The sequence below is a fragment of the Sebastes fasciatus genome, chromosome 15, assembly GCF_043250625.1.
Source record: "Sebastes fasciatus isolate fSebFas1 chromosome 15, fSebFas1.pri, whole genome shotgun sequence".
Classification (NCBI taxonomy): Eukaryota; Metazoa; Chordata; class Actinopteri; order Perciformes; family Sebastidae; genus Sebastes; species Sebastes fasciatus.
The window spans coordinates 13454215-13482111 of record NC_133809.1 but is presented as its reverse complement, the minus strand read 5'-3'; the positions used below and the strand labels follow the sequence as shown (position 1 = coordinate 13482111).

At 42.1% G+C, this 27897-nt stretch overlaps 1 protein-coding gene and 1 long non-coding RNA gene across 2 annotated transcripts in view; one reads left to right on the top strand and one right to left on the bottom strand.

Annotated features, from left to right (window-relative positions):
* Positions 1 to 27827, top strand: part of fancm (FA complementation group M) — a 52586-nt gene extending 24759 nt beyond the window's left edge. Inside the window, exons 5-24 of the mRNA XM_074661099.1 lie at positions 1853 to 1984; positions 3600 to 3732; positions 3901 to 3993; positions 4141 to 4245; positions 4701 to 4873; positions 5372 to 5578; positions 5712 to 5952; positions 6033 to 6181; positions 7555 to 7719; positions 17652 to 19623; positions 20417 to 20504; positions 22344 to 22413; positions 22610 to 22726; positions 23955 to 24114; positions 24251 to 24357; positions 24501 to 24994; positions 25901 to 25994; positions 26147 to 26492; positions 26823 to 27117; positions 27224 to 27827. Coding sequence (XP_074517200.1) covers positions 1853 to 1984; positions 3600 to 3732; positions 3901 to 3993; positions 4141 to 4245; positions 4701 to 4873; positions 5372 to 5578; positions 5712 to 5952; positions 6033 to 6181; positions 7555 to 7719; positions 17652 to 19623; positions 20417 to 20504; positions 22344 to 22413; positions 22610 to 22726; positions 23955 to 24114; positions 24251 to 24357; positions 24501 to 24994; positions 25901 to 25994; positions 26147 to 26492; positions 26823 to 27117; positions 27224 to 27350 — 5268 coding nt within the window. The 3' untranslated portion in view covers positions 27351 to 27827. The remainder of the gene's footprint in view (positions 1 to 1852; positions 1985 to 3599; positions 3733 to 3900; positions 3994 to 4140; positions 4246 to 4700; positions 4874 to 5371; positions 5579 to 5711; positions 5953 to 6032; positions 6182 to 7554; positions 7720 to 17651; positions 19624 to 20416; positions 20505 to 22343; positions 22414 to 22609; positions 22727 to 23954; positions 24115 to 24250; positions 24358 to 24500; positions 24995 to 25900; positions 25995 to 26146; positions 26493 to 26822; positions 27118 to 27223) is intronic.
* LOC141783682 (uncharacterized) lies at positions 19441 to 20982 on the bottom strand. Its single transcript, XR_012597330.1, has 2 exons — positions 20405 to 20982; positions 19441 to 19608 (listed from the first exon to the last, which is right to left on the bottom strand). It is a non-coding gene; the product is annotated as an uncharacterized LOC141783682 (long non-coding RNA).
* Positions 27828 to 27897: the final 70 nt, after the last annotated feature.

Sequence of the window (27897 nt, the reverse complement as noted above, 5' to 3'; positions counted from 1 at the left end):
GTTTCTTTACAAGCTTATGATTTTATCTGTGGTTTAAGCCCTCACAGTAACAGATGAAGTAATAGTAAAGATACATATAATCCTCTTTTCTCTCCCATATTCTAGGAACCTTGCTGTACCTTTTAAAATAATAAACTCTTAGATTAAATCTCACTCCACTCCACACTGTAGGAACAAAAATAAAAACTTTGCAATACTTACTTAATAATGATATTGGTGGTTTTTGAACGGTCTTTAGCAACCACCTGTTGAGTGATCTGTTTTCAAGTTTGAGCCATATCATATGTAATGAAGCCCAATCCTGACCAGATGGGCCGGCCTCCTGACATCCTCATGAAATAATGTTTAGGTCTCTGTGATATAGCTGTTTTATATTTCCTGAAAGGTCTGGGGTATTAAGGGTTGTTATTTAACCCTTTGCTTTTGTGTTCATATAAGCTCTATGAGGCACACTCACTCGGGTTTCCCTTTAGAGAAGCAGGCCGAGGTTTAGCAGAGATTGGACAGCTCAGCTAAGAGGAAAGCTTTATTAACTAAAATGGCACTCGGAGAGCGCAGACCTCCGCCAAGGTGCCTGACTTTAAAAATAGATCACAGATCACAGCTCACAGCTCACAGCTGGCGATACTGTGAGGTGGTCGGCTTATTACTAACACGCTATGTTTCAGTGTAATCGGCGGATGCCTCTCTCATTCAGCAGCCTTGTTATGTCTGTATAACGTTAAACTATGTTGTCTCTCATCCCGTCATCTACCGCTTTTTTTTCTTTCTCACCGCGGACGGCTAGCAGTTCCCGCACACACATCCACACACGTATCTCTCTGCTCTCAGAAGGAAGAAGGCGCGTCATGTGTCATCAACGCGTCACCAGCCTTCCCCTGGGATGCGCAAAAAAAATCTTCCAGAGGTGGGAGTTGAAGACCTCGCGGACAGGGGCCTCAGCCAAACGTTCCCAGTTCACCCTCACTACACGTTTGGGTTTACCGGGTCTGTCCGGCAGCCTCCCCCGCCATCTGATCCAACTCACCAGTGTCCAAGACATACGGCCGCAGATCTGATGATACGACCACAAAGTCGATAATCGATCTTTGGCCTAGGGTGTTCTGGTACCAAGTACACTTATGAACAGCCCTATGCTCGAACATGATGTTTGTTATGGACAATCCATGACTAGCACAGAAGTCCAACAACAACACGCCACTCGGGTTCAGATCAGGCAGGCCGTTCCTCCCAATCAACCCCCCTCCAGGTTTCTCCATCGTTGCCCACGTGAGCGTTGAAGTCTCCCAGGAGAACTATAGAGTCCTACGGACATCATTTGGCCTACTTTGCACATCATCTCATAATTTATCTTTGTTTCACTTTCATAACACGAGCACTGTTTATAAATCAAAACAACTAAATTGCCTCTCGGCTGCTACAAAATCTTTTACCAATTGGTTCGAAGGGGCAGCCCACTTCTTCTTTCAGAGAAGAAGCCTTTCATGCTGTTCGGTTTCTAGAGCAGCAGTCTCCACACAGCTGAAATTGAAATTGTAATGACTCAGCCTCCCATTATCTGAAGCCGTGAGGATGAATAGATATTGTTAAAATTGTCCGTCTGACAAACTGGTTCCATCTCTCCTCCCATTATAAAGAAATGAGGGCATGAAGAAGAATGAATCCAACACATTTTAGTATTGTTATGTGTCTCTTGTTGAAGTAGGAGCTCTATTCACTCTGTGCAAGTCTGTTTACCAATAGAGGTTTGTGTGAGTGTGTGTTTGCTAGACAGTCTGATGCATTACCATTTAGCACAGGAAATGGCCTATTATTAATGACCTACGTATCTGTATGTTCCTCCTCCTGCCAGGTGCTGGAGAAATTCATGTCTCGTCTGGTCCAGAACCGGGTGATGGCACACAAAGACCTGCGGACTCTCAGCAAATACCAGATCATCCTCGCCAGGGATCAGTTCCGCAAGAACCCACCACCATGCATCAAGGCACGCACTCTGCTCTGTGTGCTATAGCAGTGGTTCCCAACCTATTTCCCTTGAAGCCCTCCCCTCCCCCCTACTTGTATCTAAGAAAGGTTGAGCCCCCCCACCCCCTCCTACATATTTTCTGACGTCATCACCTTTATAAAAAATTACAAATCCTCAAACAAAATCATCAATTTGAATAAGGTGATGCAGTTAATGTGTAAGTAAGTGTTTAAATGAGTTAGTCTTTTTTTTTTATTAAATCAACTTTCTTTAATAAATATAACTCGATGGCGTCTTGACAAATTGCCGATGCATAATATGATCTTTTTAAATTTACTATAACAGTGTTAGAGCCGAAATAGATCTTTTGTTATTGGGGATAAATAAATGTAATTCATGGTGCTGTTAGATTGCTGCTAGACCGCCCCGTTAATACAGGTTGGTGCCTCGCTTTGTGTGCGGCAAGCGGGAGAGCAAATATGTTTTTTGACCTCAGTTAAAATGTTGTTTTTGAAAGGCTAAACGCCAACAGAATATTTCTTTAGATAAAAACATGCTGTGAAATGATTACATCTATAAATTTAGACTTTTGGACTTTACGAGTTACTGGAAAAATTTGGATCACATGAGTTGGAAACAATCCTGCGCAACCACTACTGGAATCTAATTCTACAAATAGTATAATACTAATAATATTAGTGTAGCCTGATCTGTATTTGCAACTGTGCAACAAAAAAATATATCTTTTATATACAGACTTTTGTATGAATTATCCCGTAAGTGTGTTATTATGATTTTAGTTATACATGTGCAAATCTAATTTTGACAATTTCAGAGCAGACAAATCCTGGTTCACCCCCTGTGATCTTTGGCGCCCCCCTAAGGTGCCCTGACCCCAGGTTGGGAACCTCTGTGCTATAGTATACAATTTTACATTATATGATACACAGGCTTTCAGAATTATGTATGGAGCCCCAAAACTGTAAAAATCGAATAAAAGGTTATCAGACAAGTCAAAAATATTCATGCACATATCAGTAAATAATATTGTTGGTTAAATAATTGAAAACAAATTATACTTTTCATTTAACCTCCAATCAGTTAGTAAAAACAGCCATGGTCCTTGATGAAGACAAGAGACGTGCTCGGAGCTGAAGATAAAGTAAAGCAGATAGATGAATGGGGTCTGTTAAATTCATTCAAATACATTTTGTCCGCTTCAGGGCTTCATGAAGATGTGCCTGAGGCGGTAGAAAATAATCAATCGCACAGTGAGGTCTACATGGTTTATAATATGGCCCATCTAGATTATTGGATTTGTACTGTATTTGATTTTAAAGCTTTTAGAGCATTGCCTGGTACTGTCGTTGAATGCAAATTGATAGATTTTCTGTCCAAGTTGAGATATTCAGGATAAACATCAAAGTGTTTATAAATTATTTAGTGTATACAATTTAAATACCATTTTAGAATTAAGCTAAATACAGTTTTTACATTTTATTTGCAAATGACTATCATGAATTAATGTATTTTGAAAAAAAGTAGAAGCAGTGTAAAATATGGTATTTATTTTATAAATCAAATACTTCTCACAGTGGTTTCATGGACTGACATGCTCTCCTGCTCTCTATAGAGTCCGCAGCAGGGAATGCTGGAGGGCGACTTTGCCCTTTGCATCAGCCTCTACCACGGCTACGAGCTACTGATGCAGATGGGCCTCCGATCGCTCTTCTTTTACATCCAGGGAATCATGGACGGATCCAGAGGTCGGTCACCTTACCTCCAGGCTTTCTGTGTAGTTCGTTGCACTTTATCCACGGACACAACATCCTTTCATACCCCAGATTGACCAGCGCCCCCTGGGTTCATGTATACTTGGTAATGTCTGTGTATGATGTTTGATATGAGCTCTCTCCATGCTTTGTTTGGTTCAGAGATGTCCAGGGCCAGAAATGAGCTGCAGAGGACCCCCACCTTCATGGACCTTTACCCCGAGCTGGAAGCGATGTTTGTGAAGCCGTCTGCTGGTACCTGAGAACTCATTTATATCAGTCACATTTCTGAGCCTTTCTTATGTAGTTCAATGATGCAAGTTCTTGGTTTGGTTTGTGCTGCTAGCAACGAATCCACACAGCATCTATCTGACTAACATCCACTCTGATTAACACTTCTAGGTCCAGATGAGCCGTTCATTTACAGTCACCCCAAACTGGAGAAACTGGAGGAGGTGGTGCTGCAGCACTTCAGACGGTGGGCTGAGAGCTCAGCAGGCAATATTGGTGATTTGCTTATTATAGTAGTACTATGCTGTGACTCCTACATGCATTGATTGTCTTGGGTTAAAGCTGAAATCTATAATTCTCTTCATGTTCTAACTACACTTCAAAGAGAAAGCATCTGACACTGTGCTAAAGCTGTTTAACCTGTTGCTATGCTTACATTACAGATCAACATTGGAGATTTCTTGTGTGATGTTTACAGTTTGCCATGGTGTCCAAACAATGTTTCAATTGTGCAGAGACAAACTGTTCTCCTTAACAAGAAAAAGCAGTATCTATATCAATGAGCATCAATGCATCAATGAGAGTATGTTTACACTAAACATACTAAATTAGGAGAGGATCACAGGACAAAGGGTTCCAGCAACTGATTCAAACAGGCATAAGAAATCGGCTCACGTTTACTGAAGTGATTTTTAATCACCCTGATTCTCTTCCGTCTCATTAATGTCCAGGTCCTCAGGAAGTAGGCACGCGTGTGATGATCTTTTCATCGTACCGTGAGAGCGTACAGGAGATCGCAGCCATGTTGAACCGCCATGCTCCACTAATAAAGGTCATGACCTTTATGGGCCAAGCCTCAGCAGGGAAGGGAGTCAAAGGCTTCACCCAAAAGGAACAACTGGAGGTAGAGGGACCTTTTTTTTTTCATCATCAAGGGCAGATTTACAGTAAGCTGTGGTATATATAGTAAATTAAGGAATATAAAAATGTAATATGGTGGTAAAATGAACAAGAAAACAACTTCAGGCTAAATATTTGGCTGTGTTAACTATACAACTATATCTTCTAAAGGACAGTGGTTAATAAACATGCTGCTGTTGCATTAACTTCATTACTGGAAATGTCTCTACAGCCATTTCATAATGCAGGAATGGTGCTTTGATGTAAATGTACATTGTGTCCTGTAAACACATCATATACAAAAAATAGACCAGATCCTTAATATGTTATAAAAGAGACATTTTATTTGGTACTATGTACACAACAGCCTCAATTTAAGAAGCTATCACAGGTACCTCTTTACATTTACTGTATATACTGATGAGTAGACGCATGAGTTTAGGATGACAACGTAAGATTAAAATGCTTTTACTATTTAAAGCTTTGTTGACTTGTGTCGTAGGTGGTGAGCAGGTTCCGTCAGGGAGGCTTCAACACGCTGGTGTCGACCTGCGTCGGGGAGGAGGGGCTGGATATCGGAGAGGTGGACCTCATTGTTTGCTTCGACGCACAGAAGAACCCCATCCGCCTGGTGCAGCGGATGGGACGTACTGGACGTAAGCGGCAGGGACGAATTGTTGTCATCCTGGCTGAGGGACGCGAGGAGAGGGTGAGCGTTTGATCTACAAAAGCAAGACGAAATGAGCCGTGGACCCTCGAAATTAAACGTACCAAATGCACATAACACCGCACAGATCCACAAAACCACCTCTTCTAAACTTTTAACCTTTTGTTTTCCTCAGACCTACAACCAGAGCCAGAGCAACAAGCGCAGCGTGGACAAGTCCATTATCGGCAACAAAAACGGGTTCCACATGTACCCCAACAGTCCCCGCATGCTGCCGGAGGGGGTGAACCCCACCATGCATAAGATGCACATCATCTGTGGCCAGTTTGACCATCGGGAGAGCAGCAGGCGGTCTGTCAGGGGTCGACGGTCCCACACTGAGGGACGGGCCTCGCTCATCCACCCTCAAAACCTGAGTGAGTGACGAGGCTATACAAAATGGAAGTGGAGAAAAACAAGTTTCCATATCTGAGTTTGTGTGTGTCTTATGTGGTAGTGCGGCAGGGCAGTGTGACGTCGGACGGGTTTCTGAGCAGTACTGAATATTCCCTGTGGGCGTCCACCATGAAGCTGGAGGATGATGAAGCTCATCCAACCCTGAAACAGTCCCATTTCATGTCCCTACCCAGTGATCTACCACCTCAGGTTTCTTTCTTTCTTTTCTCTTTGATTGTTTCTGTCTTTCATGTACAGGTCTGACAAGTATCAGACAATAGAGCTCAACAATGAACTCTAAAGGGAAAATCCCATTCATATTCTGAATCGTGGATTTGGCTATTAGCCATAATGTTGTAACAATCCAAGGTAGACTTACCAAGAGCTATGAGATTGAGAAACGATGTTATATGCTCCTGTAGAAGCCACAAGTTTGTGGCTTCTACAGGAGCATATAACATCGTTTCGACCGTCGACCCCATCGTTTCCACAAGTTTGTGGCTTCTACATGATATCAACCTTGTTTTAAGAAAAACATGTTTAATTCACAATATCATGGAGAAGTACTACACTACCCACAATCCTAAGTGTAACAGCAACGTCTCTGATTGGTGGAGTTCGCTGTTAACATGGAAATGTGTACCACACCCGCGAACAGCTAGTGAAGGTACGTGTTGCAACATGGCGGATCGTTTGGAAACGTTCTCTTATATTACGGATATACTTCACCGAGATTTGTTTCTGAAAACATTTGAGGCGAGAAATAAGGCATGCAGATGCTGAATTTGTCTTAATTTTAGATCGACAGCAGTTAATTTAAACGTTTTTGGGGAGTTTCCAGAGGCGGCGTCTTGCCATTTGCAATGGTTTATGGGATGAGTAGTTGGTTCATAGCTGTTCAAAAAGTGGGCGGTCACTGTTGAGCTCTATAGAAGACAATGTAAATCTAAATAAAGCCGTTGTTATATGTTTCTTAATAAGACCCTTTAATAATGAAAAAATACGTTAAAAAATAATAAAGTTTTTGTCTGTAGTTTACACAGACACTGTAATTGCAGTGACTCTACATACAAAACAAACAAAAACGTGCAAAACATTAAGGGTCGAAGGGATGTTTGGCGTAGATATGATGTTACAGCTGGCTGCCACCTTTGTATTCACTCGAGTGATTGGGTAAGACTCCTGTCAGTCAAGTATTTAAATTGTAATGTCTTTTAATGAAACTAATGTTTTCATATTGCCTATAAGACCCATTGGAAGAAGTGAAATTTAATTTAACATCTTGTAGAAAAGTGACTGTATATTTAGATATTTTGAATGGATCTTTACAGATTTTTATACTCTCATTAAAAATCAGAGTCAGTAATGGTCCTGCATCTTATTCTGAGTTGGTTCCCGTTTTTGGCAGCCACTGTGACTCCAGGGGGCTAAATCTTAACCCCAAGGTTGGAAAGACATTCATTTTAAAATGTAATATATGCAAAAACCTTGTTACACTCTTCCTGTCTGTCTTTTGTTAAGGGCTTGAATATATTGTTTCTATTTTACTAACGCCTTTACGATGTCATTTCATGTCCCCAAAGGAGGACGTTTCCAAAAGTGGCCCACCGTCCAGAGAGCTATCTTTGTGGGAATGGAGACACTGGCAGCACAAAGCGCTTCCTACCCATGTTGTTGATCATTCCCTCCGCTGCAACCACTTCATTAAGGTGATGGAGCTCGTTGACGGCATGAGAGAGGAAAATGAGGTGAGAAGAGGAAAATGAATGTATGATAATATTGCTTGGTATTAACTCTGTGAGCACCAAGATAGAAGCTACTGCAGTCCGACTCTGTGGCGCGAAGGGAAATAACTGAACTCGGGTCTTAAGTGTGTCAACAGCTCAATAGGTTAATCAGATTAGCATGTATCCGCTAATTCTAGCTATATGCCCATTAAATCAAAGTTCGTGGTGCTCATTTTGCTTTGGTTCATAAAAGGAAGTCAGTAGTCTGTGTTTGATGAAAGGGAGAGCAAACTGTATAAAGGCTTCACCAGACTGAAAGGAGTCAGCTGAGTTTAATGTGGTTTTTGCTATGTGACTACAGTCATTGTTTTGAGCTGGAAGGAAAATTCCTGTCAATGATAACGAGGCTCCATGGCGTAATTGTGGATTTAGTTTCAAAATAGATAATCATTTATATTCAAACGGGTGTTTCCGAGCTGCTCCTCCTCTCATCTTCTTTCTCTTGAATTAGATTTCACAAAAATAACTGATTAAGGAAATCTTTTTGAAATAGTACTCAGAAATCTGAACATGTACGTGGAAATGTAATGCGATTTTTAATACCTCCGTGCCGGCGACAGCCTTGGCCGGAGACATTATGGTTTTGGGTTGTCTGACCCATTCTCGTGAACGTGAACTCTCAGGAACACCTTAAGGGAATTTCTTAAAATTTGGCACAAACATCGATTTAGACTCGAGGATGACCTGATTACAATTTGGTGGCTGAAAGTCACCGTGACCTCACGTGCGTCCCATTCTCGTGAACGTGATATCTTTGGAACGCCTTGAGGGAATTTCATTACATCTGGCATAAACATCCACTTGGACTCAAGGATAAATTGATTCGATTTTAGTGGTCAAAGGTCAAGGTCACTGTGACCTCACAAAACAGGTTTTAGGCCTTAACTCAAGAATTCAAGTGCTAACTAGGACACATACATGTTTAATAGGATAAAATGATGACAAAGTGATAACATCTGGGACAGACATGGATGTTAATTGCATCTTGACTCGTTGGCGGAGGCATATAACCGCGAGGCGGTAATTCTTGTTGATCAAGATTTACTTGACGAGAGCCAAAATATTTTTTAGACAGACGGGTGACCTGATAGCAGCCTGGCTCATGGTCTTAGCCGCGCTTGTTTTCCTGATAGTTTGATTAGATCAGTTATGTCTGCAAGGACATCAGATCTACTAGAAGACAAAGTCACAACAGTTATCATGCTGAATCTACAGAACATCAACAGGAAATATGTTTTACAGACTGTGTTGTTGTAGTGTGGTTTTATCAGTCAGGTAATTTAGCCACCATTACACTGTTCCTGACCTTGTTTACGTTTTGACAATCCCTCCCCATTACAAACCTAATCACTTCCAAATATCGGTTTTGCGAATGTTCCAAGCCTCCTTGTCTCACCGTCTGCTGTTTCACAAGATTGTGCCGTCGATAACACCCCTGAATTTGTCCAAATCCTTGAAATTAGGTCAGAGATTATGGTAAAACTGACTATTGGCCGAACTAACAAGCGGGCACTTATTACCTTATTTTCCCACCGTTGGTTTTCACCGTACTTGGGAAGGAGAGAATTAGCCCTGTACCTGTAAAAACAAAACTGGATTACAGGGGGAGATGGCAGCTGATGTCTCACATGCCTTCATGGATGAATTCAGGTCAGAAAATACTCAGAGAACAAAAGCGAACTTCAAATCAAACATTTGATCAACTTAATAAAACATTATTTAGTCTCCAAAAGTTAAAAAACAGCGCACTGTATAACGCAAAGCCCATAAACCATGAAAACTAAGCAGTTCAGTGGCCCTGTTTGTTTTACGCCAGAGGGATACCGTGCATGTTATTGTCCCTCTGCAGTTATTTGTACACACTGTTGTATAAGGGGGTCTGATTGCTTTGTATTTGCTATTTGGCTAGGTGTGCTCCATCATAAATCTTCATCATATAGACCATTAAACATTCTAAATGTGTCCCAGTTTGTGTCCTGTTGCTGTGTATGTGAATATGACATAAGCTGACAGGAGGTAAACATGGACCCAAGCTGTTGCCAGGCAACGCAACGCCATTGAAACGGTCTATTCAAGTTGTTTTTTTTCCCTCAGGGCATTCAGTTTAATTACTAGCAGGTAGAGCTGCCCTCCCCAAAATCCATTGCTTTCACTTCACAACAAGTAGTTTCCAGGCAACTTGATCGCTGACGACACAGAGATACCATACCAACGTTGGTATTCTATCTGCTCCTCGTTAGAAGTGGGAACCAAACATCAGATATCTTTCACAGATATAAACAAAACATTCAGTTTGGACGCGTCAACATTTTTTAAATGATTAAATCAAGACCATTATGTTTTTTTTAGGAAAAGCCATACTTTTATTTGTCACCTTTCTAAAAGCTCTGTGAATGTATTATTAAAAAAAATATATATTCCTGTTCTCAATAAGACCTGTAATATTTATTTTTTTATGTGAAAAGTACAGAGTAACAGCTGTCAAATAAATACAGTGTCGTAAAAAGTAAAACATTTTGCAGATTTAAACACAGTTAAAGGGACAGTGTGTAGGATTTGGCGACATCTAGTGGTGTGGTTGCCAATTGCAACCAACTGAATACCCCTCTGCTCACTCCTCCCTTTCTAAGACTAAAATCTTGAAAAAAAACTAATTTTCCATTAAATTGAATTAAAATCTGTTTTCAATGTCTTTGGTACAAATGGAACCGAAAACAAAACCTCTTTGAAAGATGTAATTAGTTTATAGTTCAGAAACAGATTTCCAGAAAAAGACAGTAATTCTTTTTTTGATGAAATAAACAAGTCTGTTTTTGTTTTTTCTCAACCCACAAACACAGATAGTTCAAACTGTTTTTAACTCCACAAAGCATATTTGTCCACCCCTGCAGCGTCCTCTCCATTTAATGATGATGAATTTAGAAGATTAAGGTGTGTCTTCTGTGTGTCAGATAGAGGTTGTACTGTATTGTCAATGATACTTTTATAATGGTATAGTGTAAGTCCCTTATAGTAGGCATCAAACAGTCATGCTCCTATTAGCACACAAAGCAGCTTCTCCTCCAGCTATCTTCTACACTCATCTTTACTCTGTGAGGGATAACCTTAGCCACAGTTTACTCACTTGGCCTGAATTTGCAGAGAGGCCTTGTGACCTTTCGCTTCCAGAAACATCAGAGGAAGAACAAAAAAAATAAAGCACCTAAATGAAAGTCCAAACTTTATTTTTTCTTATAAACCTTGTCCACACATATCCTCCAACCCCCTTAAAAACCTTGCACTCCAGAAGCCTAATTTGAGGCAATTTTCTGTCTGGGTGAGTTGAAAACCATGCTGTGTTTTTCCCCGCGCTGCCTCTTTCTCTGTGTGATGAAGAGACACGAGGCAGACCGGCCTCCTCTCCTGTGATTATATAACGCTTCTCTGAAATGTTACATAAAGCCAGGAAGCTGGAAGTAGGTTAGGCAGCGATGACCTACATGTATAGCGAGCGTACTGGGCTGAGGAGGAGAGAGCGGGAGATCAAAAAATAAAGCAAAATAAAGATAAAAGAAGAAAAACAGAAAACAGTTTAAAGAGAATTAAAGGAACAGTGTGTAACATTTCGGGGCAGAAATGAAATATAGTATTCATAACTATGTTTTCATTAGTGTATAATCACCTGAAATCAAGAACTGCTGTGTTTTCGTTAGCTTAGGATGAGCCCTTCACATCTACATGGGGAGCGGGTCCTCTTCATGAAGTCTGATGTGTTAACCCAGAACGGACAAACCAAACACTGGCTCTGGAGAGAGACTTTAACGTTTTTACGTTACCTGAAGGCCACCGTAGTTCTCCGACACGCTTGTGAAACTGCGGTAACGTGAGCCGCAGAGTGCAAAATTGTGGTACCGCCAGACGCCGTCTGACTTCTGTTGCTCCTAAAGTAGTGTTATTATGGTAAGAATGGCTTCTGAGTGAGGTGAACGGCTTTACCACGGTTTTACACTCGGCTAGTCTTAGAAAGGGAGGAGTGAGCGGAGGGGTACTCAGTTGGTTGCAATCTGCAACAACACCACTAGATGTCGCCAAATCTCTCCCTTTAACTGTGTTTAAATTTTCTGTTACTTTGTACTTGTCGCTACATTACAGATGCAAAATTTGTACTTTTTACAACACTGTATTTATTTGACAGCTGAAGTTACTCTGTACTTTTCACATAGATTTCACATAAAAAATTGTTGTTATAAAATATTAATGGTCTTATTGATAACAGGAATACTTTTTTAAATAATACATTCACAGAGCTTTTAGAAAGGTGACAAATAAAAGTATGGCTTTTCCAAAAAACAAAAAAAAAACATTGTCTTGATTTAATCATTTTAAAAAATGTTGACGGGTCCAAACTGAATGTTTTGTTTATATCTGTGAAAGATATCCGATGTTTGGTTCCCACTTCTAACGAGGAGCCAATAGTATAACGACGTTGGTATGGTATCTCTGTGTCGTCAGCGATCAAGTTGCCTGGAAACTACTTGTTGTGAAGTGAAAGCAATGAAATTGGGGGAGGGCAGCTCTACCTGCTAGTAATTAAACTGAATGCCCTGAGGAAAAAAAAAAAACTTGAATAGACCGTTTCAATGGCGTTACGTTGCCTGGCAACAGCTTGGGTCCATGTTTACCTCCTGTCAGCTTATGTCATATTCACATACACAGCAACAGGACACAAACTGGGACACATTTAGAATGCTTAATGGTCTATATGATGAAGATTTATGATGGAGCACACCTAGCCAAATAGCAAATACAAAGCAATCAGACCCCCTTATTCAACAGTGAAAAACCGTGGAAACCGCCACATGCTGTCTGACTTCTGTTGCTCCTAAACTAGTGGTATTATGGTAAGGATGGCCCCTGAGCGAGGTGAACGGCGTTACCACGGTTTTACACTCGGCGGCTCACGTTACCGCAGTCTAGGAAAGGGAGGAGTGAGCGGAGGGGTACTCAGTTGGTTGCAATCTGCAACCACACCACTAGATGTCACCAAATCCTACACACTGTACCTTTTTAAAGTTACACTAAATTATAGACTTCACGTTTAGAAATGGATTATTCACATATTACAAATTTACAAATTTGCATTTACATTACTATTTTATATTTACCCATATTTTAACAGCACTATTTTATGCCTTAGATTATCATTTTGCTTTTTAACTAGTGTGATTTCCCCTTTATATATATACATAGGAACCTAAGACCAGAGATTCTCATTGCCAAATGACAAATAAAGACCCATGTGCAGCTCGACATTGTTGCACGTCTCCTAGTATCACCGGCTGACGTCAGAAGTAGCTTTTTTCAAAAGCCTTGCACTCTTCCTCGTGCCTTCTGGTCATCCTTTCATCTCAGATTCACTCAGATGATTCTTGAGTTGTCTTATAAGCAGCAACATCATAGTAACTGTTCCCAAAATCCTCTAATCCGCAAATCAATTGCAGCATTCGCAGAAGAGCGTCATTTGAAATAGGGAAGCTTGTGTTGTCGGTTGATTAGCATCTACCAACTAAAGAGCAAAGAAACTACAGTAGCTCTCATCCTGAGCCGTAGCGAGTTTGGGAAAAAAAGTCATGCCGACCGATTAATATGGAGGATGCATTCTTTGTGCGTGTTCATGAGCATCACATGATCATTGTAGTGCAATGAGATAATAAACATAGAGGAGTTTCCACTTGGCTGCTTCCTTCATCCTTCAGTCTGAAAGCGCACGTACCCTGTGATGCTTGCAGCCTCTGCAGCTCTCTCTCTCTCTCTCTGTCCGCGTCATCAAGTTTATTTTCGGTCTGCGGCATCTCTCGATCTAGAGCCTTAATCTGATCATTAATTAATTGTGTCAGGGGTTAAGGTCAATCCCGTGTGAATCCAGTTCTAGTCGTTATTTGTCTGAAAGGGTGTCGAGAAAGGGCGTCAGAACTCACTAGAAACGAGATATTAAAATTCATCTTCAAGGGAGGAGTATGATAATTCATTCCCTCAGTGTCCAGTGCGACTAAATCCTTGAATACCTAAAAGCCTCTGTTCCATTTTTCATCAGAATTGTGATGCTTAAAGGACGTCCTGTGGCCTCGGAGTTCGTGCAGAGTACACAGCTATGAGCAAAGCTGCGGCTGAGGGATACAGGAGTTTTAAGGATTTGTATAAGATGGATTACCCTTAAAATAAAAAAAAAAGGGGATTTGTTTCTCAGATTTAGGGTAATACTTTCACAGTATTTTACAATAGTAACTACGGTACAGTGACATTAATGAGAGCATGTCGGTAAAACTTTCTGTAGACACCATGAAAAAAGTTCTGTGTAGATGTTTCTGTCGAAATCAGTTCAACAGTAACTATTAAAAACACCAAAGATGAAAGGAGAAACCTCTCATGCATACAGAATAGCCGGTGGTGAAAACCTTTGTTCTGATCATTCAAAACCTCACCTCTCCTCATTCAGTTTGATGACCTGTGGACGGATTTACTGCAGGGGGTTTCAACAGTGTAATTACCAAATATTTCAGTTATTCATTAAGAGCAATTTGCTTGATTGCTTGTCACACAGGTGACAAAAGCCAGTGGGCTACCTCCGGATCTGAAAAGTCAATGCTGAAGTGCCTTAAACTTGCATTCTTTCTAAAAGCCAGCAGGGGGCGATTCCTCTGGGTGCAAAAGACGGCCAAAATGCCGAACTCAAGGCTTCACTACGGCAGTCCACAAACCAATGAGTGATGTCATGGTGACTACGTTCACTTCTTATATACAGTCGATGGAAAAAGCACGTGTTACTAATCACCTTAACGGTGGTTCTGTTGTATCCAAGTGTCCCAGTAAGACATGTCAGAGTGAAAGAATTCAGCCATCACTAATTTGGATTATTTACACCTGTTTTTTCTACTGTGAAGGAGGCCTGTTGTTGAATTACAATAAATCATTTATTAATTTAGCTTTTAATAAGGGACTTAATAACTATTATAAAACAATAAAATGATCATTCAATGGATAAATTAATTCTGTGTTTCAAATATGAACAACAAGGAAGCCCTCAATTCATCAAAATGAATCAGAGCACAGGGCTGGAAACTGCTGTCTCTCCAAAACTGGTTTACAGGTGTTTTATTACACAAACTGATTCTTAGTTTTTTATATTTTCAGTTATCAGCATGTAAAAATGATCTAATTTCCTGTGTGAATATGTTACTCAGGAAGTGTAATACGTACTTATTACTCCTTTACTTATTACTTGGTATCAAAAGTAATTAGTTACATTAATCATTATTTATGTATATCATTGAAATTGCGCTTGGAGACGGCCACACAGTCTACGCGTCTAAAAGATCTACCACTTTGCGCTTGGCATTTATTATTATAATTTCAACTGAGGGTGCAATGCATGCTTTTGCAATCTCGTAGATCCGGACTTGTCTCTTCCTCTCTTTCAGGACATCGTCACACATGCGCCCGAGGCGATATTCGTCTGAAAGTTCACTAAGTTCAACTCGACATGATGAGGCACATCATCATAACAGAAGCCTAGCTTGCACAAAAAACGAATTGTGTTCTGGTAACGCTGCGTTAACTTGGATTAATAACTGTATTATAATAACTGTTTTGGAAATTGTAGTTCTTTAAACTGCTTGTTACTGGGGACAGTAATAATATTACAGTTTTGCCCAACACTGGTCAATACACGGTTATAATGGTCAAAAATATAGATTGGGACTTAAAGTTGTAAATTAACTAATTAATGGATTAGTAAAATGTAAACAGGCCCATATTTTTAAATTATGATCATTTAAGAAAACCACAGAAACCTGACATTTCCTATAAAGTTTTTACATTTTTTATATGTGAATGCCATTAAGTTACATGGTCAAAAGATACAGATTGGGACTTGAAACAATTAATAAATATATTTATTTGTAAAAAATATCATTCCATATAATAATAATAATAATAATGTGTGTTTTTTTCCCTCAAAAACTGATAAAATATAAACAAATTAAAATCCAATTTACAATAATAAAAATAAAATAATAAATATTTAATTGAAATCAATAATAAAAAATACAATTTTAAATAAATTAAGATTTGTCTCCTGCTTCATAATTTATATAATAATAATGATAATAATTATTTGAATGATACGACTGCATTACGATGGTGTCAGAAGGTCGGTGTGAGGAGCAGTGGAGTTACAAGTAGCTAAATAAATAATTTCCAGTAGCATGTGTTAGTTTTCCCTTTTCAAAATATATATATATAGCTGTTAAGTAGTTTTATTTTCCACCAGAGTTTGTTACGTTAAAACAACCGTGTCAGCTCCTGTTGATGCATTTTCAAAAGGGAAACACCATTGATATATATTTGTATTATCTAAGTGATAATTACAGGTCTCATGCTCCGGCTGCACAGAGCGTGACGGCTGCATAGTAACCCGGTTGTTTGCCTCCAGGGCTGTTTGTCTGATAATTAAAGGAGGGAGGTAGTACATGGTGTAAAGAAATAATTGTTTGGGTGTTGTTCGTTATTCTTTTGTTTGCTTTTCACGGTAAACATTGCAGTGACTTCAGTGTTGGAGTTATTGCCAACACATATGATTTATAGCCTGTATAATGGTTTACTGCTAGTGTGTGTCTTTTTGTGGGAGATGAACTTTTCAGAAGCTGTTTTTACAGAAGTATGTTGACAAATGATGATGCTCCACCCTTCATACTGGCACCAGGTTTCTACGTAGAAACCTGCCGATCAAGAAGGTCAACAACTTGATTGTTTGAGAGTTAAATGATCAAGAGAGGATGAAATGAGGGCATCACCAGGTCAGCGGCGGCAGACAGGAATGATTTGATTTTATAGATACTTATATCTTGGGAGTACATCAAGTTTGTGTTGAAAGTATGTCTAATAAAAAAAGAAGAACAGTATAAGACACAGCAGGATCTTACCAACTCCATCTGGATCAAAAGGCACTAAAGCACAGTTTTATAACAGAATAAAGGTGGAAACAGGCACTATTTCAAGTGAGCTATGACAAATTTCATCACCGCAAGACGGCCTTTTATGCAACTCTTAGTGCCATCTGTTCCCATTCAAATCATTCCCGCTCTATTGAGCGTGAAGTTGTATTTAATACAGTGGGTCTCCTCTCATCTTGCCTTATATAGGCAAAACCAGTATTTTGCTTTCCATACACACTCCTTTTCTTGCTCTCACTCTACATCAGGCGTCTTATTCTTTCCTTTCTGTTCATTGAGCATCTTCGTCCTGCTGGTCACAGGTTCAATGGCACCCCGTCAGCCCAAGCAGGATGCCACTCTGGTAGAGTGGACGCCCCATGTACCAAGGCTGAGTCCTTACTGCAGCGACCCAGGGTTTGAATCTGACCTGTTGCCTTTTGCTGCATCTCAACCCCTCTCTCTTCCCCCCTTTCATAACTGTCTCTCTCTCATTAAAGGCATTAAAAAAGCCCAAAAATAATCTTAAAAGAAAAGCAGGATGCTACTCTAGATGAATCACTTCCAGGTCACGACGCTTGCACAGGTTACAGGTGCTGGATGATTACGATGTGTGTGCTGCACGTACTCTTCATAGGACACTTCCTGATTGGATTACTGTATGAGCATGAACTGACAGGCTAGTTGATGGTAAACAGGCCGCCCTGAGTGTCATATGTGTCGTAAAAGGGTCAGCAAGTCCCGAGGCTGATTACAACTTCCTCTCCTTGGTTCTCCTGATGACGGATATTTCTTATAGACCTTTTCAACGGAACAGCATTGCTAGGCAACAGCTTGGCTCCATGTTTACTTCCTGTCAGCTGATGTTTATGTTTATAACTGTGAAATGGACTAAACAACTCTTCTGTGTGTGTTTGTGTTCAGGGGGAGTGTCGTTACGAACAGGAGCTTCTTCCGTACCTCCACAAAGCGGACGCTGTCGGCCACGTGAAGAAAGGACAGAAGAAACAGAAGACAGGCGCTAAAACTACAAACAATAAAGCCAAACTATTTCGCTCACCGTTGCCTGATCTGGAACGCTTCGACGAAGAAGGAGATTGGGAACAAACACGAGGAAAGACTGTAGTTTCCACATTCGCTGTGACAAAACAAAGACCTCCTGTTGCGCATGATACCGAGGCGCCTTATGATGACATGACAGACCACCCAGGACCTGAAGCGATTTGTCCTCGTCCCTCAAACAACGACTGTCCAGAAGCTGACATGGATGACGACTGTGTCATTATTGATGAAGATGTCGTAAGACCAGAGCCTATACATTTTGACCAAACTTCACAGTTGATCACAAAGATTGATGAAGAGGAAGAAGTCGAACTTCAGGCCATGTTCTACCTTCCTAAATGGGATTCGGCACCTCCTCCCTCCTTTTCTAAACTCCTCCCAGGGAGAGATCAGAGTCTGAATGTCATCCTGGCCAACGTGGCGGAGCTCCTGTCCCGATCTCCACCGCCACCGCCTGTCGATTTAGAGGCCGACATGGCTGCTCCGTCACTTCCTCCCTCTCCTCAACGGCCTCATCAGCCGTTCCAGGTCAGCTTTACGCTGGATGTGGACGACGATGATGATGATGATGACGATGAAGTGATGATGAGTGATGCTGACGATGCCCCCCTGAGGACGGAATCAGAGGACATTAAAGGGCCTCGTCAGGAGCAGCAGCAGCAGCAGAGCGTCAGTATTGCAGCAAACAGCCCGTCCTGGGATGAGGTCTTTGGGGAAGAAGATGTGAATTATAATCATGATATAACAGATAACCGCAAGGAGACAGATGAGGAATGTGTTGGCGAGGAAGCGGAGAGGTACAAGGAAACAAAAACACATGGTGGTGTGCAAGATGACAGAATTCAGATGGACGAGAGCATGGATCTGTTTGGCGATGACGAGGCCTTCCTGCAGATGTCCATCCCAGACATCCCCACTCCTGGTGTCACGCCCAGGACATCCCCTAGTGCTGGAGACATTGCCAATAGCACAAAAAATGTGTCTTTACACACGCATACCCCAACAAACCAACGTAGCACTAGACGCACAGCTGGAAGCGCACGTACATTAAACTCAGCGCACACAGATGACTTAGCACGCACAAAGGACATAACTCCGCATTCCAAGCTGAATAACCCGACCATTGTAGAGACAAAACACACAGCAGCAGCCCCAAGTGAACCTGTAACAGACTGCTCTCATGACTACTACTCTGTGAACTTTGACCTCGGCTATTCACTGGAGGACTCTGACGAAGCGGAAGAAGAGGCTGTTTCTGCCCCGTGTATGTTGACCTCGCCACAGTCTAAAAAACATGCTGATTCTACAGCATCTTTGCCGGCCGGCTCCAGCTCCTCCACTCCCTATAACAGCTTCCACAGACCGAGAATCCCTCTACAGTCCAGTGAATCCAAGGAATCTACACCACAAATGCTGCCAGAGCAACGGAAGAGAGAAAGGTCCTCTCTTCTGGCTTCGCCTTCGGTGTCTACAGGTGGTGCGCTCCCGTCTCCAATCACATCACCAGGAGCGAGGCGGATGCTCATGCCTGGCTGTGCAGGGCCACGTAACCCGTCTTTAGTCCCCCTTTTCAAACAGAGACAGTCCAGTGAATCCAAGGAATCTACACCACAAATGCTGCCAGAGCAACGGAAGAGAGAAACGTCATCTCTTCTGGCTTCGCCTTCGGTGTCTACAGGTGGTGCGCTCCCGTCTCCAATCACATCACCAGGAGCGAGGCGGATGCTCATGCCTGGCTGTGCCGGGCCACGTAACCCGTCTTTAGTCCCCCTTTTCAAACAGAGACGACTGGAGGAGAACTCTCCTCCTCCTCCTCCTCCTCCTCCTCCTCCAGGTTTGTTTACCTTTCAAAAAAATAGGATTCCTAATAGGGCTGTCAATGTTAACACGATAACAACACGTTAACGCAAAATCGTTTTAACGCCAATCGATCTTTCGGAGGGTGTAGCGGGCTCATGAAACCAGAAAACCTAAGGAATCCATTGGTACCAGTCATGTCACACTAGCTTGTCACAAAGGAGGTTAAATAACGCTCCAAACTAACACAAAATTTTGGCGAGGAAAAACTGCCATGGCCATTTTCAAAGGGGGCCCTTGACCTCTGACCTCAAGCAATGTGAATGAAAATGGGTTCTAAGGGTACCCACGAGTCTCCCATTTACAGACATGCCCACTTCATGATAATCACATGCAGTTGGGGCAAGTCAGCACACTGACACACTGACAGCTGTTGTTGCCTGTTGGGCTGCAGTTTGCCATGTTATGATTTGAGCATATTGTTTTATGCTAAATGCAGTACCTGTGAGGGTTTCTGGACAATATTTGTCATTGTTTTGTGTTGTTAATTGATTTCCTATAATAAATATATATATTTGTATAAAGTAAGCATATTTGCCCACTCCCATGTTGATAAGAGTATTTAATACTTGACAAATTTCCCTTTAAGGTTCATTTTGAACAGATACAAAATGTGCGATTAATCATGGACAGTCGTGATTAATCTCGATTAAATATTTTAATCCATTGACAGCCTTAATTCCTAAACTTGTCTTATATTGTGTTACTCTGTTTCGCCCTGCTGCAGAGATCTCTGCATTTTTCTAACTGTGACTCACCTTCTTTCTTAGTGGAGTGCATCAGTGACAGTGAGGATGAAGTCGTGGTTCATAAAAGAAGACATCAGAACAAGGTCAAACCCTTGTCGTCCCCGGACGTGGTGAGCATGGCCTGTCGATATTAGATCTTTTATTATTTTATTAATCTGCTGATTGTTTTTCTAGATTAATCATTTGGTCTAAAGGAAATTATGTGAAATGCCCGTCACCAGAGCCCATGGTGGATGATTTCAGTCCAAAAGATAATCAGTTTTATTATCACAGAAGAAAATATTCACATTTATGACATTTTATTTATGTTGCACCTCTAGTTGATATATACATTTTTCCTTTCATAAGATTAATGAGATGTATACAAAAAGATGGTCATAATCTTTGTATATACATTATAAATACACAGTAAGTAAAAATCACGGCTCAACCTCTGTGTTGTGGTACAAAAACAACGGCTGAGACAGGAGATATCTGATTCAGACGGCTCAAGCTGCCTCTGTCCATCATTTCCATGGTACCTGCTGCAGTTGTCATGGTAACCAGCTCGCAAGCATTTGTACCTGGAATGTCTAAGCATCTTGATAAATATAAACTGGAAAAACAAAGTTTGGAAACTTGTGTTTGGTCGATTATTTCTCTGTTGTTACAATGCTAATTGGCATTGTATTTTACATCGTTGGAAAGCCTGTTTATTTACCTTCGCAATGATGTCCAACTTGTAAGGATCATGCATTTGTGGGATGAGCAGCACAGCTGATTATGTGGGGAGCGCCCAAGAAAAATTTGCCAAAATGCTCCGTCAATGGTAAACAGTGTATTCTCCTGTTGGTGTTGACTCTTGTTTTGAGTTGTTTGGTGGATTGGATGATTGAACTCTCTATCAGTAACAAGGAACAAACAAGACATATTGGCTATTTTACACTTTATTCATTTAATACACCGTCAGGAGCCTCAGTAGCGGTGGAAGATCCATACACAGCCACAACAGCCTGGCACCTCCTCCTCATGCTGGTCACCAACCGGGTCACACGTTGCTGTGGGATGGCGTTCCATTCCTCAACCAGGATTCGTTGCAGGTCAGCCAACGAGGTTGTGTTGGTCACTCTAACACGTACAGCACGCCCAAGCTGATCGTACAAGTGTTGAATTGGGTTGAGGTGTGGACTCTTGGCAGGCCGTTCCATTCTCTCTACTCCCACATTGTGGAGGTAGTCTGTGATAACCCTGGCTCTGTGGGGGCGAGCGTTGTCATCTTGGAGGATGAAGTTAGGTACCAGATTGTGGAGATATGGGATTGCCACTGGCTGCAGAATCTCATCCCGATATCTCACTGCATTGAGATGGTCTTCAATGATGACAAGCCTTGTTTTGCCAGTGAGGGAGATGCCGCCCCACACCATGACACTGCCCCCACCAAAAGCTGTTACTCCATCGGTTCAACAATCAGCATAGCGTTCTCCACGTCGTCTCCGTACTTTGACCCTGCCATCCAACTTTCGCAGACAGAACCTGGACTCATCACTGAACATGACATTCCCCCACATGTTCAGGTTCCATTGTCTGTGTTGTCGACACCAGCGCAAACGGGCCTGACGGGGAAGGGCAGTCATTGCAGGCTTCCTGGTAGCCTTATGAGAATACACTGTTTACCATTGGCAGAGCATTTTGGCAAATTTTTCTTGGGCGCTACCCACATAATCAGCTGTGCTGCTCATCCCACAAATGCATGATCCTTACAAGTTAGACATCATTGCGAAGGTAAATAAACAGGCTTTCCAACCATGTAAAATACAATGCCAATTAGCATTGTAACAACAGAGAAATAATCGACCAAACACAAGTTTCCAAACTTTGTTTTTCCAGTATATATATGAGAGTGACATATCTTGCACTGTTTACAAGTGACGTGTATGTATGTGAAATGTAACACGTCTTGTCTCTGCTCGTCAAAGATGTTCAGTGATGTGGACTCCCCGCTGGTTGTGAGGAGGAAACGCGCTGCTGCACTTAATACTGTAAGATTTTCTTCATTAGCGGTAAATTACGCCGCATGGTTCAGCCTATTCAACTCAGCCGATTTGATTTAAATACTTCCACTCCATACATTATAATAATCTCCTCCAGTCCTTAATGGTTTGATGCTATGCAGCTTCATAAAGCATTTAACGGCGTACAGTATTTGACTAATCTGTTCTCCTCATTGCTCCCCAGTCTGATGAAATGGAGGGTGAAGCTGTTTCTGATGAGGATTTCCAGAATGAGTCTGTGTCACGCAGAATCACAGCACACTTACCTGAGAGGCAACGGGTCCAACAAGGCAAAGCCAAGGTCTGTGTGACAACAGATGGCTCTGCTGTGATCTGAATCTGAATTATATCATTTATTTCTCAGGTTTTCATCATTAGAGTTGATGTAGCAAACTTATATACACATCCAGCAGTTACAGAGCAACATATCATTCGGACTCAGAGTCTGCGCGGTAGTGATCGGGGGGCTGGAGCCACGGTATCGAGGTCCCGCCCATTCACCTGCCCGAGCCAATCACGAGCCGAGCACAGCTACAGCTTGCTAAAGTGAGCCACCTAGCTTCTATGTTAGCACCACGGTAGCTGTTTGGCTACAAAGACACAACAACTAACCATAATATCTCTATAACTACATTTATCATCAAACTGACATGTTCTATTACACAGACTCGTGACGGTTATCGAAAGTTACATCTCCTCTCGTTCAATTCCCGAGCCCCCGGCTGCAACTTCTTCACTCAGAGCAGCTGTCAATCATGACGTCATAACTAAATTAAAACCAAACTGATCAGAAAAAGGAACACTTGAACATACATCATCGTCTCGAGAGCTACCTAAAATTACAGAAACCATCTTTGGGAAAAATTTATTTGACGTGTACTTTAACTTTTTAGTTTGACCCATGTCCTATCCGTTAACATGAAGGGGGCGGGATTTATGACCTATACTGCAGCCAGCCACCAGGGGGCGATCAAGATGTTTTGGCTTCTCTTTTGGGGGAGCTGTCATGTTGTCCATCTTTAGATGCAGTCTATGGTCTCTACCAACACCTGAGGGAAATATCTTTAGTTGCTAAAAGGTCTGCTATGTTCTCCAGCTAGTCACTAACTGTGTCTGTCTGCCGTTTGGTGATGAGCAGGTAGTGTGCAGTGTGGTTTTAAGAGTTTTAATGAAAACAGCTGCCTGCTGCGGCCAAAAACGGCACTATGAGAGCATTGAGAGTGAACAAGAACAGTAAAGTTGAGCTGAGACTCACTATTAATCCGTAAAGCCGAGGGGAACTGCAGATTTGGGTGATAATTCCACCCCTTTCACATTATCACATTGTAATTTGATGTATTGTTATATTAAAAAGATAAATTATATAGCTGCTTTAAAAACACATAATACAACCATAACATATTTCAGACCAGTTTTTGCCCAAAAATGACACTTTCCTTCTTCCATAAAAATGTCAAGTCTATTAATATCTGTCGCAGACACCTTCAGCATCTGTCAAACTTGACATTTTCCAATTGTTTGTTTCTCAGCACCCCGCATGTCGAAAAGGGCGCCAGTTCCTGGTTGAGGAAGCCGAGCTGTCGGATGAGGGGGCAGACGTGTCATCTGATGAAGAGGATGGAGATGATCAGAACCGCTCTCTTGAAGGCTTTGTGGTCGACAACACACACTTGTCACAGGGACTGAATGGTACATCATGTTTAATCCAAGAAATGTGATTTTATTCTACCTTCAGTGGATTTCATTTCAAATCTGAAGTGTTTAAGTCGGCTGAAGGAATTGTGCCATAACATTTAAACTTCCTGTTTGTTCCCTTCTATAACAGAATCCGAGATGCAAGGTGTTTACCTGAAGTCAGTGAGAAGCCCTGCAGTCCAGGGAAAGTTCAAACTGTCCTACAGAAATCATCACAACATGGACATATTTTCTCAGGTATACTGTATATTTTATTTACTTTTTTTTTTTTTACTCTGCAAATAAAAACTTGATTTACAAAGAAACCAAATACAAAGTACTTCAGATAACGTTTAGTCTAATTATTGACTCCAGTCCATGTTCCTAACGTTGCGTCCCAGGTGCCTGAGATGGATGAGACATATGCAGAGGACAGCTTTGTGGTGGGAAGTGAGGAGGTGGAGAGCAGCGAGGAAGAGGAGGCTGAAGACATTGAACTTATGCCCGAGGACTCGTACGTGGAGGGGCGGAGGCAGTATGCCACCAGACGGCGTGTTTTCCAGCACAAAGCCAGAGCCGGGGCTGGCGCTAAGACTGCAGCTGGAGCTCCACCAGAGCAGAGAGCTGGGGTGAAAACCAAGTGCGCCCGTGTCATCCGCATTCATGATTCTAGTGAGGAGGAGACAGAGGAAGTTGGTAAAAAGAGAAGTGTCACAACAGGAGGGGGTGTTGCTGCCCCCTTGTGGCCAAAGGTGGTACAGCCGGAGCCCAGCGGGCTAGAACAGCAGCAGAAACCCTCCTCTTCCTCCTCCTCGTCTTCAACCATAGCATCCAAGGTCTCACTGCTGAGCAAGGCACAGAAGAGCTCAGTGAGTGAAGACCAGCAAAAGGAGAGGTAAAGAAATTCTCATATGGTAGCACACAAACACAAACATCAGGGGCGATTCTAGGATCAGACTTTTCAACCCCCAATGAGAATGTAACAGTCAAGGGCGTAGGCTTCCTTTCAACTTGGGGGGGACACATATGAAGCAGGGGGTCTGGGGTCCTCTCCCTTAGGAATTTTTGAGTGGCAAACACTTCAATTCCTGCATTCTGCTCAATTTTTATGCACCATTTTCTTTCTTTTCTGCATCAAGTTATGGTGGAAATGTTTTTATTTTTTTAAAGGAAAACACAAAATTCAGGCGCCAGGTGACAATTCAAAATATAATGGAATATAATGCAGTATTGCTCTCAGTCATTCTGTATTGCTTTCAAATGTTTATTCTCCTGTAGATAAACCTTTCTCATTAAATGTTATACCATTGTATATTATACTGCATGCAAATAACTGCATGTTTTTTGCCCAAAACTGCATGCAGTAGGCATGTTTGTAAAGGGGAGACTATGAGTACCCATTGCCATTTTCATTCACATATCCTGAGGTCAGAGGTCAAGGGACCTCTGTGAAAATGACCATGCCAGTTTTCCCTTGCCAAAATTTAGCATTACTTTGGAGCGTTATTTAGCCTCCTTCCCGAAAAGCTAGCATGACATGGTTGGTACCAGTGGATTCCTTCGTTTTTTCTAGTTTCGTATGATACCAATATCTTCACTAGTGTTAAGACTGAGCCCGCTACAACCTCTTAAAGACAGTAATGTCGGCCTTGGACCACTGGCGATCTCAGAGGGTTAGATAATTATCTTTCGGGGGTGATGAGATGAAATGTAGGTGTGCTTGAGCACCCTTAAAAAGAGTCTAAAATTGCCACTACAAACTTTCATAAACTACTGAAGCATAATTTTCTTTCACCTGCAGGTGTCGCCAGAGGATGGAAAATCAGCATTTGCTCTCTGACGAACTGGACTTTGCAGAGTCGGAGTTGCTGTTATCCTCCATGAAACAACCCCAGGTACGAGCAAAGATGACACACATACACATCTGTCCATAGGGTCATACAGTGTGTGTGACAGTAAGACGTAGAAAGAAGGGACGCTGAGTTATTAAACCAGTCACTAAAACAGACATAGTAGAAGTCAGTAAAACTTTCTGGTTTTCCTCCAGGTCCAGGCCCTCCCTGCCGCCTCCTCAGCTCCACAGACGTCCACTGCACAGGATTCATCAGTCAGTGCTCCATCGGGGCCTGTTTGCATTCTGGTGGACAGTCGCTGCATCAGCGGTGGAGTGGAGCTGATGACCAGCCTCCGTCAGCGCCACGCAGCCACCGTCCACGTTTGCTCACTGGACGGCAGCTACTTCATTGTCAGCAACCGCACGGCGGTGGAGAGGCACAGCCAGTCGGACTTGGCCGCGGCGCAGAACAGGAAGCGATTGGCTGAAAGAGTGAACAGCTTGCTGGGATTGTTTGAGCGTGTTTGTGTGATAGTGGAGAAGGACCGAACCAAGCCAGGTCAGTCAGCCGGTTGATTTGATGACCAAAAGCCTAATTTTGTTGAATATGTACTGTGTATTTTGATTGCAGTTTTGATAGTTTACCAGTGGTTCCCAACATTTTTCCTTAGGCGACCCCTTTTCTATGATTGGTTAAACTGACGACCCCTTTAAAAAGCTGTCTTACACCCCTTAAAATCAAGAAGGCCTTGCGACCCCTTGTGAAGCTTTGATGACCTCTAACGGGGGTCGAGAACCCCAGGTTGGGAACCAGTGGTTTACACGACAATTTGATTTACTAATTAAGATCACATTATATGCTTCTGTTCTTTATAATTCACCGTCACAGGTGAGGCGTTGCGTCCGTTCCAGCGAACCCGTTACTACGACAGCACTTTGACGGCCCTGGTGCGTACCGGGGTGCGCTTGCTGTGGAGCGATGGCGCTGAAGAGAGCGCCGGCTTGCTGGCAGGCCTGGCACGGCTGGAGCAGCGTAAAGATCAGGGCATCGCCGTACCGCTGGAGGTCAAAGGGCAGCACAGGCAGCAGGCCCTGCAGCTCTACTTGGGCATGCCCTCGGTCAACTACGTCCACGCCCTCAGCTTGAGCCAGAACTTCAGGTCTATTGCACAACTCATAAACAGGTAAAGGAATTGTGTGTACTGTATATATACTGAGAGAAGATACCTTCTTCCCCTCTTGTTTACACACTACAACCTCTCCTCTCGACTTCTTTTGTTCCTCCTGCAGCTCCATTGAAGCCATACAGAAGGGAGGCTGTATGAGTCGATCCAGAGCCGAAGAGATCTACCGCCTTCTGCGCTACTCCTGTGACTCCTCCTTCATGAACACATCAAAATCTGGGAAAACCAGCTAGTAGAGAGAGAGAGAAACACTATAGGAAAACCACAATCTGAAATCTATTCCTTTATTTATCCACTACTTTCCCTTTCTTCGCTGTACTTCTTTGTTTTCAGTCTCATCTGGGACCAGAGGATAAACGATGCTACGTTCAGTAACTGTTCCATTTGGAGTTGTATCTCAATGAGAGAAGAGCATCGGGATATTTATTCAACCTTCTTGCACAATAAGTTGAAGGGGAGCACCACTCCATACTACGGGTTTCCTGATATATAAGGCATACTATTTATTTTTATGCTGCATTTTTGAAAAAAACATTTGGGTGAGAAGTGTTTCCCTTAAGACTCATGTACTGGCACTCATCCTGTGAGATGGTGTTGAGGCAATACTGTGATCATAACTTGAATAATTTATTTTTGTCAAATAATGGATACATTTGTTTACAACTCTGAAAGTAAATAATATTTCTTTAATAAACAGTGCTATTTTTATACATTAGTGTCCAATAGTACGTGTGTGTTCTCCCTGATAGATTTGAATGAGTCTGCTTCAAGCCCTAAATG